Below are 12,046 nucleotides of genomic sequence, written 5' to 3'. Positions count from 1 at the left end.
GGGCGGCGGTGTATTCAGGCGAGAGAACAGGGTTTTTTGTGTCGCAGTTACATAACGCGATGTCGGTTACATAAGTTTTGCTCTGGGAAATACCACAATAACACATCTCCTGCGCCGAGGCGAACGTGTTCATCAGAATCAGAGGCGCTTTGTTCGGAGAAATTACTCAGCTGTCGTAGCAAAAATAACCCAGATGAAGATTTTATCGGTTATTTTTCAAGCCAACCCATTTCAAGATGGCCGCCGCAGTCCTTGGACTTAAAAAGGCTAAAGCTCGGTCAGTTTTGCAGATGGGGAGCTGAAGTTGGAGGTGGCCGTAGCTGAGCTCAGACAGCTCAGGTTTTACTTCCTGTTGCAGGTGCAGCTCTCTGCGGGTATATTAAAAAGCAGCTATTGTGGGGAAGTGAAAATGAAATTAGGCGGAGCTTCGTTTAAACTGAAGTTAAAGCAGAACAGCAGCTGCACTTAATTACAGCTGGAGAAAAAGCAGAAACAAATAGTCCGACGTAACAAACCCAGTCCAGGTCGCAAACATGGAAAATTAAGTTCATTTCATTTTGTTTGGTGGTTTCTTTACTAGATGTTAAATGCTATTTTGAAAAAATCTTGTATTGTTATACTTGCACATAAAATTTTTATGTTTTTTTTTTTTTACAGAGACTGGGTCATCATTACCTTGTCAGCATTAGCTTAGCTCAAATATTAATACAGCTGTTAACTCCTCATATAAACGCTGCAGTTCCCCTGTTTTGTTGCAGACCAGGAGAAAACTCATCTATTTCTGTTTATTTTCGATTATTAGAGTCTAACCAGAGGCTGGACAGACCTGAGTTTGTTTCTGATTTGTGCTTTAGTGACGCCTGAAATCAGATCTTGTCGAATCGTTTTGCCATTTTCTTACCCAGAATTGTTTTTATTACATCTTGCTGCTGCCAGAGGTGGTTTCACTCAGACATGTTTTCATCCTGTCCTCTCTGCAGGAGGTGCTGGAGCTGGCCTTCTCTGTCCTCTACGAGTCGGACGAATACTTAAACTTCATCGCTCCTGACAAGCATGAGGTGAGCTGTGCAGCTGTTGAAGTGGAAAATAGATCAGGGTGCTTGAAATCCTTGAAAATGCTTGAGTTTTAAGAGTTTTTAAGGGCTGGAAAGTGCTTGATTTCTGTATAAAGTCCTTGAAAGTTCTTGATATTTTAACGGCACAGTTTTGTAATAAAGAGCCCTCAAACAGTTTGATTACAAACCTGTTTGATATTTTTATGTTTAAAGACAAGGTTGCGAGTGATCATTTTGTCTTGAATGGAGTCTCAGTGACTCAGAAASCCTCGCTGCCACTCAGAGTGGGTTTGTTCCTTTTCATGATACCAGCGTGTGAGCAGTGGTATGAAGCAGACCCACTTTGAGCACGTATTTGTGTCTTGCTAGTTGCACCCAGCTTCAGCGAGCAGGAGAAAACAGCATGCCAGGCGGTTGCTGCTTTAATGACCACTTTTGAAAAACCTATATACAAAGAATAGTTGAAACAATGACGAAACCTCTCTTAAGTAGCTCCCAGCAAGATATGCAAGCAGGAACTGCAGCTGTTCATGATGGGAGAAAACATAAGCCATAGTAGTTCAAGGGAATCTTAATTTAAGCTAGCTCACAACMTTGCAGGTAAATTTCAAATTGATTATTTGATGAATGGATCAAGTTAGGGTTTTCATGTCATCTTTTTTTTACTTTAAAATGTGCAAAAACTAAASATTTTAATCGAAAATGCTGGTAAAGGTGGTTAGCTAATGCTTTAATTGAACAAAAAGTGTATGTGCCTCTGTCTACTAAATGTCCGTTTCGTATTAATACTAGCAGAATTGTGTTCAGGTGCAGAGTATTTTAGACTGTTTCCTTCACACTGGTTAGAAAGACTCAGATACAGACTGCTCCGGAGTTTGATGCTGGAAAAGTTTGATAATTTAACCTTGGCAATCCTTGAATTTTACTGCGGGAGTAAGTGTACAATTCCAGATTTTTATACATTTTTGTCCATTTTTGGTCAATAAAACACAGTTTTATTAATGTGTTTGTGTCCTTTTATAACCAAGCCTCATATATATGCAACARTTGCAGGATTATAAAAATTCTTCTTGTGCTTTCAGGCCATAATTCTAATTTAAACAGGTTTTTGTTTAGATGATGATGCTGATCGTRTCTGGTGCACAGACCTTCATCCTTAGTGGATGATTTGTTCAGATTTTGGTTGAAGGTTAAAAACCGTCCGTCTTCTCTCCACAGTACTGCGTGTGGACGGACGGTCTGAACGCCCTGCTGGGGAAGGAGATGACCAGCGATCACACCAAATCCGACATGGACACCCTGCTCTCCATGGAGATGAAGCTCCGCCTCCTGGATCTAGAAAACATCCAGATTCCCGAGGCCCCGCCCCCGATTCCCAAAGAGCCTAGCAACTACGACTTTGTTTATGACTGTAACTAGACGTGTGACTCCTCCCCCTCAACACCCCCCCTCCCCTCTCCCTTCACCTGAACAAAATCTGCACCTTCTGTATTCACTGGACCCGTCTTTTCTCATGAACTGGAAGAAGAAACAAACTGAAGGAGGGACGCGTTAAACTTTGTTCTCTTTGCTTCTTGCTAGATGTTTAAAAGATGAGAGGGTGCAGATTAACTGAGGGACTTGGGATCAGTGCAGAGTCATCAAGTCGCCATGAAGACGGGAGAAGCAGGGAGTTTCTGTTTAACCTGTTCTTCATCGTCCTGCTCAGTCTTCTTCACTCTCCTGCAGAGTCTGTTTCAGTGTCCAGACACCTGCTGGCTTCTTGCTTCTGTGGACAAACGTTTAGAAATTTATTTTTCTTTAAGTTTTTGTGGTGTTGTCCTTTTTATTTTTCGTTTGTTTTGTTTTGTTTTTCCTCAGGGTTTTTATTTTTATTTTTATTTTTTGTCAGGAGGCGATATCAGGATGGAAGTCGTGTAGTTTAAAGAGCAAGTGAGGTTAAAAAATTACTTCCTGTCACATTTCTACTAACTCAGTGGCAGCTAAGAGGCTGGATTACACCTAACGGACCAATCCTATAAAAATAATCTCTTCTGCTCAGTCACGTTCCACATATACTGAAGACTGTTTGAAAAGTTTTTCTTTTTAATAATTGTGTTATTGAACTCGTTGCTGCTCATTATTATGATATCTTTCCCATAAATCCAACGTAAAATCATCTCTGTTGTTAAAAAGGCCGCTTGCCTCTCCCTCACTTGAGTCTCTTGTTGTAAAAACTGCTGTACACAACATTCCTGAGCAATATTTCACATTTTCTTTTCTCATTTGATCATTTAGTAATTTTGGAATTGTGAAAAATTTGAAATAGTGGGAAAAAAACAAGAAAAAAAGCCTGATAATGTGTGTTTGGTCAAGGGAGGTTGACTCTGTGTGTGTGTGTGTGTGTGTGTGTGTGTGTGTGTGNGTGTTGGACTATGGCCACAGAAATTTACGAGGTTATGTATTTTTTTTTATTTAAAGAAAGATCATGGTTTTTATTTCTAGTATGATTTATATATTTCCCCCTTTTTTCTATTTAATTCCACCTTCTGTTTTTTCTGTAGGATTTTTTCCAAGCCCCTGAAAAACTGCTGTTTACATTAAAAATGGAGAGAAAAAAAACTGCGTTTTCTGTCTTCATTCATAAACCAACGATAAATCAGATCTTCTGTGCAGGTCAAAGACCTTATCTTGTAGCTTAAGTAAATTATTGAAAAGAGTTGAAAAGTTAGTTTTTTGTGCATTTCTTTGTTTTTTTATTTTTTATTTTAGGGCACTTTAATTCTGTTCGTCTGCTCCACCGTCCAGCGGAGGGAGCTGCTGCTTCTCCATCTTCAGGAAGAGGCTGATGAAGTGGTGCRGACCCTCTCTTGACCAAGTAAACCATTTGATTCACTCCTTATTTCTCACTCTAATATTTCARACAAATCTGCAAACTGWAGCTGTTTTTGGYGTTTGTCATTGTGTGCAGGCCCCAAGCTGACTTTGGGCCCTGGACACCTAAAACATTAGCACCGCCCCTGACCTAGGACCCCCAAAGTGCCTTGACAGGGCCCTGCTTGTTTGTCAGGATCTCTTGCTGGTTTGTAGTCAGATCCGTCCTTCAAACCTCTTTATTTTATCCCAACTTTTTGTTCTATTTGGAGAGAAGCTGTCTGAACCGTGAAGAAGCCATAAATAAAGTCTGTTTCATGTTGATCAGCAGCTGGCGTTGAAGAAAATAAAAACTCTTGATGTGTGCGGGAGTTCTGGAATCACTTGGGACGACTTTGAAGATGAGAGCCGTTAAGGAGGAGGAGGGATGAAGATGAGATCTGCTTTGATGTGACAGTAAAGGAGGACGTTCCTGACTTTATTTTTTTTGAAGCTGAAAGGTTTGCTAGTTTTAAAAGTCATCAGATTTTTTTTACCAGTGACTTTTTATTTGTTAAAGARGATAAATTCTGTAAATGACTTTGTCTGAAAACAAGAAGGAAAATATTCAGATTTGTTTTTCTTTGTCGTGTGGGAGTGAAGCCGGATGAAGACGAGTCGAATCCAGCTTCCTGCGTCTATATTTACCTCTGCAGAACCTGCCAGTTTCTGCACGTGTAGGACGGACAGCAGGCATATTGTTTCAACAAGACGACACGCTGCACGACTGAAGGCTTCTACCTCAGGTCAGACTCTCAGCTGCTTTTCTTTAACAGGTTTCAGTCAATGTTATTTATGAAGAAACAAGTTAAAACCAATTAAACAAGCTGTGACACAAAATCTAAAAATAGAAACTTCACACTTTTGGTCAAAAATTGAAACTTTCAGGCTGTTTTTGTTTTCTAATCAGCTCATTTTAAAAATATATATTTTTCTTACATTAACAAAGGAATTACATTGCATTTTTCTATCTGTGGCTAGAAATTGTAAAACAGCAGCTACTCTGTCAGAGCTTTAATGCTTACATAAAAATCCTAAAAGTTCTGGTCGAGTTTTATTAGCTTTGTTTATAATTTAAAAAATGAGACTAAGAGATTAGAACAGTTTTTAATTAAACCATTGTTCACAGCTTTATCAAATCTAGTAAGAAATAAAATTACATCTGATTAAACATTTAAATTTACAAACTCTGAATACAATTAATAAAAAAAATTAATCATAAATTAAGCACAAATTATTTCCTTCCAGAGGCTGAAAATAAGTGAAGTATTCAAAGTATTCGTATTTTTCTTAAAACAAAAAAGAATGAATTTATAATCTTTAGTGCAGTAATTACATATTTAGATAAAGGGCTTATTTGTATTAAACGGGGTTGTGTGGAGTATAGGTGAGTAACTAGTATCTATCCTGCAGCAGACAGAATAATCTCAGGTTAAAGTCCACGTCTTCTCAGCTCTGGACTCATTAAAAACTAAACCTCACAATAAAATAGTAAAACTTAAAGCACTATCAAATTGTTTAAACATCCTGATTGTTCAGAGGCTGAATGTATCGTTCCTCTGATCAGATACAGARGGTAAACATGAGGGATTATGAAAAAATGCTGATAAACTAAAAGATGTTTGTTTCAGAAAACTTGATTCATAAACACTCCAAACAACCCCACTTAGAAGAAAAATAATTAACATCCCTTCAAATCTCATTTATAGAAAATAAATTGTACAAACATTTAATTTAATTACACATAATGAACCGAGTGTGTCAGACTAATAAGTGTGATCAGGCTAGAGTCACACGTTGTCCTGGTTTAAACAAGACCGAGGGAGATTTTCTGTCTCCTGAGCCGTCGAAGTCTTCGTACCTGAAGAAAAACAAGAYTTGGATTAAAAATAATGGTCATTTCAGACAACGACTTTAAATCCGGTGCGCTGCAGTGGTGTCTCTGGACTCACAGTTTTGTGTATCTGGTCCAGTCYGCCCGGCTCAGAGACGGTCTGCTCGCAGCCATGGCAGAGTTGATGTGAGCCTGAGACAGCAGCAGGCCCGGCTGGCTGGAGGCCGAACGCGTGCAGACACACTCTTCCTACACAAACAATCACACAGGAAGAAGCGTGCATATGGAGCTTCAGTCTGTTTCAACAGCAGCAGCACGGGGAAAATAAACATACTGTCCTGATCCAACAGCATTTCCAGCTTTAATAATCACTCACGTTTGCTTTTCTGCAGTTGTTCTTGATGGTCTGAACATCTTGTAGTAAACGCTCCGTCTGCTCAGGGTCCAGCTCCTTGTATCCAGTCTGGATGGAGGGCATGAACGCAGGAGGCCGGGTGCTGACCGGCTCTCGGGTCATGGAGTTGTGCCCAGATACGCACTGTGAGTTCTGTAGAAACACAAACAATGAAACTGTGTTATTTTAGACCAGTGGGGCCTAATTCTGCTCTTTAATCTCATTCAAGATTATGAAGRGGTTATTCCAAAGCCAGCTACTGATCTGAATGATGATAGGCTGCTGGCAAATGAGACTACATGTGTGTTAGCATTGGAGAGGTATTAGAATAATATTTTAAAAAATGTAACTTTATCAAGAAAATATGACCGAATATTAGTGCCAGACTAAGAATGTGTCATCACTGCGTTAAAATGAAAAGTGGTGAGCATCTTGTGAAGTTAAACTGTCGATTTTAAAAATACGGAAATACTTCATCTTTGAACGCACCAGCAACAAATTTTTATTAGTAGAAGGACTGAAACAATTGTGCAAAAAACTGAGTCTATTTCAATGGAAGAAATAACTTTTTTGTGGTTCTGTTCAATTCAACAATTTTTATTTCCCTTTGGGATTAATAATGTTTGATGGTATTGGGMATACAGGACCAGTGGCTGCTGTTTGGCTCAGCTCATCACATCAGATCTGTATCAAACTCTATCAAAGCTTAATTCTGATATTTTATGATTTTCCTCTGGTAATATTATAATTCTCATTCTGGCCCTAATACTGTGTTGTACTTTCTTGATAAAGTATTTTGTCTAATAAAGTGGTCAGCCTCTCCAATGCTAACGTGAGGAGTCATCTCATCAGTTACTGGTGCAGGACGATCATTAATCAGATCAGTGGCTGGTTTTGCAGATCCTACATTATTCCTAATTGTGTGCCTAATCCAAGATGGTCACTATGGCTATAACTGTTTTACAAATGTTGAACTAAAATTTGGTGTTGCAAGCATTCTAGTTTAACTTAGGTTTATATTTATAACTATTATAAATACATTAAATTAATCTTTTTAAAGTCAGTGCTCACCTGTCTATAAACAGGTGAATCTCTGCTCTCTGACTCGTAGGAACTGCCGAAGTACAATCTCCAGACGTTTTGTTCTTCCTCCACCTGYAGCTCACTGGGCTCGAGAACCATGGACTGGTCGAGGCCCACGCCGTGGTCCCCCTCCTCTATGGAATCGTCTGAGCTGTTGTTGGGGAACATCATGTTGGAAAGACTCATGTCGCTGTCGGAGCCGCAGCTCAGCTCCTGATGGCCGCACACAAACGAGTTAACACACACAGCGTGAAAAACTAAACTGCTTCATTACAATAAGCTGATCAGCTGCACCTGTGATGTGCCCGAGCTGCTGTGGACCGCCTCCAGCTGTGCGTTGTAGAGCAGGGCCTTTAGGTCCGCCCCGGTGAACTGCTCCGTCGCTGCCGCCAGCTGCTCCAGGTCAACATCTGGAGCTAAAGAGAGGCCAGAACTCAGAGCCTTCAGGATCTCAACACGAGCTTCCTGCGCAGAAGGAACAAGGARGGAGGTAAAAACAGAAGCACGGCTTGAGGATTTACTTGATTTTATAAATCCACAGACCTGGTCCGGAGGAGGGCAGTAGAGGGACTTGTCCAGTCGTCCAGGTCTCAGCAGAGCCGGGTCGATCAGGTCAGGGCGGCTGGTGGCTGCAAGGACATACACACCTGAAGACACAAGCAGAAAAAATATTTTAAAATCCTCCTATTTGTCGACAAACAGGTCTTTCTATGATAAATCCAGAAGTTTTTAAGTGAGTCATCATAAAAAACCTGAACCTACCCTGTAGTCCTTCCACCCCATCCAGCTCAGTGAGGAGCTGATTGACCACACGGTCTGTGACTCCGGTGCTGTCGTGTCCCCTCCTCGGAGCCAGAGAGTCGAACTCATCGAAGAACAGGATACAAGGTTTGACAGACTGAGCCCTGAAGCAGACAGAGCAAAAAATCTGTTAAAGTTATTCATTAAAAACAACCTGGAGAGGAATTTGAAATGCTCTGACCTCCTGAAGACGTCACGAACTCCCTGCTCGCTGGCTCCGATGTACTTGCTGAGAAGTTCAGGTCCCTGCAGACGCAAATCTAAGTTTAGACCACTGATGATCGGTTTTGTTTTTTGTTTTTTTAAACACGCAGGTGACCTTGATGCTGATGAAGTTCATGCTGCTGTCTTTGGCCACGGCTCTGATCAGCAGCGTCTTCCCCGTGCCGGGAGCTCCGTACAGCAGAACTCCAGAGCGATGGCGGATTGGAAGATGGGAGAAGAGGACGGGATACTGCGAAACATCCAAACCTCACAGTTAATATTAAAAACCACGTGGACATTTGTTTTGATTGTCATGTCGAGTTATAATAAACACAATTTTTAATAAAAAACTCCTACTTTTAGGAACTTGCTTTAGATTCAAGTTTAGACKAAAGGAGGCAGCATTAAAAAAATTACTGTAAAAATAGATTTAATTACCCTGACGACTCCCAAAACACCCAGCTTCGTTCTCTAATCAGCTGCAAGTATGACTATAATTATCATGCAAGTGGAATAAWCAAAGGTCTAATCAAACAATTATTCCTCTACTTCAAAGACAAGTGAATAAACTGGTAAGTGACGTGGGAATTTAAACTCAGTGATTCTTTATTATTTTCCTTTTTCACACACTGCTTTGTTTGTGATAGAGCTAATACAATCTATAACTTAAATTATTAAATTTGATAAGTTATTTTGAATCATCTCAAACTTTCACTCGATGGAAGCTGCTTTCATTATGATCTAATACTGTTGGGCTTAGAGATGCTTTTAATCTGAAAATCTTGAGCAATATTATGTGTTTCTCAGGCACATATTTAAATTCTATACCACAATAAAGTATCCATGTCACTTTTAGTTATTAAAATGCTGTTTAATAAGCGTGTACAGAAAATGGATGGACGGATTGATGGATGTTTAAATAAAAAATAAACGTGACATATCTGTTTCTAAACGCCTTGAAATTGAACTCTGTCTCTTTAAGAGCCTCTTTCTGCTTCTGTCCCGCCCATTTCAGKACAGGGCTGGTTGGGTGTGTTCTGTGATGAGGAAGCTCTGCTTGGAGACACAGCCCAGAGGAGGAGCTGATCCCAAAAGGAGGTTCTAGTCCCAACCCCTGCTTGCTGCCTCAGGACACGACAGGATTTCTCAAACATGCATGAATGAATCAAAGCAAGAATCTGGGCATGTTTTTGATGAGAGGATAACATAATAGTGCTGCAACAACGAATCGATAAAATCGATAAAAATRGATTATTAAAAGCATTGGCAATGAATTTTATTATCGATTCGTCGTGTCGCGCGATTTGTGCGTCCTTCGCCATGAAGCAGAGCCGTTTACGTCACCCGCAGAGCGTTGTCAATGTTGGCTGACATAAATAAAGTTTAAGAAAATATAAACTCTACCTGTAAAGATCCGCCGTCTTTGACTCGAGTGAAAAGTAGAGGCTGCGACCTTTAAACCAGTTTTTAAATCGTGTTGTTAGGCCAAGTAGATCCGAAGATATGATAAAAAGTATCTGACATTTAAAAGACGGTCTGATGCGAGCCGCGTCGCAACGAGGAAATGCATGCGGGGGCGACATAAATCCACCGTTTGTTTCGTCCTCTCGGGCCAAAAGTATAAAAACCCTCCAGTTTTTTCTGACTGAGGCTCAAAGTTACTTGTTGAGCAGCAAAAAGGTTCCGGACGAAGGCATAAAAAAAAAAACACGAGCAGCAGGTCTGCCTCAGCAGAGGGGAGGAGGAGGGGGCTGCCTCTGAACCACTTATACTGGGTCGAAGTCAGACAGAACCAACACGAATGAAGCAAAAAGTAAAGAATTAGAGAATGTTAAATGTAAATAAAATCTAATTATAATCTTATTTTTTTATTTTAATCTATTTTCCTCATTCAGCAACCTATTTAATTTCTGTTATGTTTCATGTATGAGAAACATTTTTTCTGTCAATATTTAATACAAACTGGCAAAATAAATTGTTAAAATATTTATGATGTGCTTCTGTTTTTTAATTCAGGAGATCATAAAAAAACCATTTTATGAAAAGACCCTCTTGATTCAAGAGAAAACTTCAGTTTTTAAGAAAATGGCTGCTTATCAATTAATTGTTAGTCAATCTATACGATAAATCAACTTCAGATTAATCAATAACTTGCATCCCTAATTTATACAGGAATGAAATTTATTTTTATCTACTCATATTCATGTAATTAAGCGTTTTAATGATTTGGCTGATTAATCGATTAATAGAAAAAATAATCGACAGATTAATTGATTATTAAAATAATCATTAGTTGCAGCCCTACCTATATTATAACATGATATAGCCCCTTTAAAATGCATAAAAGAATGTGTGGACGATCACCTGACCTTAGCGGGGAGCAGGACGGTGTCCATCAGCTGCTGCCGCACCTCCCTCAGCCCTCCCACCCTCTCCAGCCCAACTCCACTCGCTGAGTGAAGTTCAACCCCCCACAGCGACGGCGGCGTGAATCCATTCAGAGCCTCCGCAAAGTCCCTCCCTGACAGACTCACACCTGAYGAACACAGATGATGTCAAACTGATCTGAAATGAAAAACATAGCATTTTTGTGTTTGTTTTGTTACCGTGGTCACTCTGTCCTGTTTCTGTGATGTTGGCGTGGACCGCCCGCTCCACCAGCAGAGCCAGATCCTGGGCTGTGTACCCCTCAGTCTTCTTGGCAACCGCACCCAGGTCGAGCGTGTGCAGGACCTCCTCAGACAGGAAGGACTTCTTTAGGATCAGATGGTGCAGAATCTCTGCTCTCTGAGGCTGGAAACAAGATAAAAGCTGTTTGTTCTGTTTTTTTAATCATTTAAATGTGGATGTTCACGCTGACCTGGTCTGGTGGCTGGATGTCAACAAAGCCCTGGATGAAGTGCGAGCCCTGCACCTGGGTGAGTGAAGGGTGGAGCGTGTGTTCACTCTGACTGGTGATGAGCAGACACAGCAGGCTGGAGTGAAGCACGGCCTCGTCGACCACGTCCATCAGACCTGCAGAAACAAACAGCTCTGATTCCACTCTCAAACCTTCCAGGACAAACCGGTTCCCATCAACACATCTCTAGAGTCACTTTGTGCGATGTGCCGCTGCAGCAGCGCCTCAGGCCCGTGCTCGTGCTCCGGTGAGGTCGCCGTGTGCGTCACGTGATCCAAGTCGTCCAGTAAAACAACGGAGGGCTGCCTCCACTCTGCCTGCTCAAAAACATCCCGCAGAATCTGTCGCACRGTGTCTGCCCTCTTGCCTGGGAACAAAAACAAGCTGCTGATCTCACAGCTTCTCGTCTTGGATTCTGTAAACGTAGAAAATCTGTCTTCACCTTGGAGCTTTTTGCAGTCCACCACTTCCACGTGTGCGTCCAGATCCTCCCTGGCTTTTCTGCAGAGAGCTCGGGACAGCACGCTCTTCCCACTGCCCTGTGWCGAGAAACAGAACTCGTTACAAACGGATCAAAAACAACACTTAAATAAAACAATCAGACTGTTTCATTTCCTTACATATTTAATTACCTTAAAAAGAAAGGATATTTGTGTTTGGTAGATTATTTCTTTGTTGTAGCTTCTTGGCGATAAATCTAACACTGTTGGAAAGTCTGGTAATTTRCCTTTTAAATGGTGCCACATTTGTAAGGAACATGCATTTGTGGGAGCAGAGCACACAAGAAATTTCACAAATCTGCCCGGTATAAGATTTATTACCAAGAAGCATTGTTCCAACAAAGAAATAATCTACCAAACACTAATATCCTTTCTTTTTAAGGT

General features: G+C 40.7%; 2 protein-coding genes across 2 annotated transcripts in view; one reads left to right on the top strand and one right to left on the bottom strand.

The window, feature by feature from the left end:
• Positions 1–3,656, top strand: part of LOC106534670 (engulfment and cell motility protein 1) — a gene marked incomplete at its 5' end in the record, with an annotated part of 11,807 nt that extends 8,151 nt beyond the window's left edge. Inside the window, 2 exon segments of the mRNA XM_014031373.1 lie at positions 981–1,058; positions 2,274–3,656. Coding sequence (XP_013886827.1) covers positions 981–1,058; positions 2,274–2,474 — 279 coding nt within the window.
• A 1,382-nt stretch (positions 3,657–5,038) lies between these two features.
• LOC106534669 (peroxisome biogenesis factor 1) lies at positions 5,039–11,701 on the bottom strand (the record flags this gene model as incomplete). The annotated part of the gene is given in 14 exon segments (XM_014031372.1): positions 5,039–5,808; positions 5,900–6,030; positions 6,158–6,328; positions 7,247–7,471; positions 7,553–7,723; positions 7,802–7,905; positions 8,021–8,163; positions 8,241–8,305; positions 8,379–8,513; positions 10,633–10,799; positions 10,870–11,056; positions 11,124–11,278; positions 11,359–11,529; positions 11,605–11,701. Coding segments are annotated over 14 exon segments (2,004 nt in total), but the record flags the coding sequence as incomplete, so codon positions are not given.
• Positions 11,702–12,046: the final 345 nt, after the last annotated feature.

The sequence above is a fragment of the Austrofundulus limnaeus genome, unplaced genomic scaffold (assembly GCF_001266775.1).
Source record: "Austrofundulus limnaeus strain Quisiro unplaced genomic scaffold, Austrofundulus_limnaeus-1.0 Scaffold1241, whole genome shotgun sequence".
Lineage (NCBI taxonomy): Eukaryota > Metazoa > Chordata > Actinopteri > Cyprinodontiformes > Rivulidae > Austrofundulus > Austrofundulus limnaeus.
The sequence above is the reverse complement of the archived record's forward strand: the minus strand, read 5'-3'. Positions and strand labels throughout refer to the sequence as shown.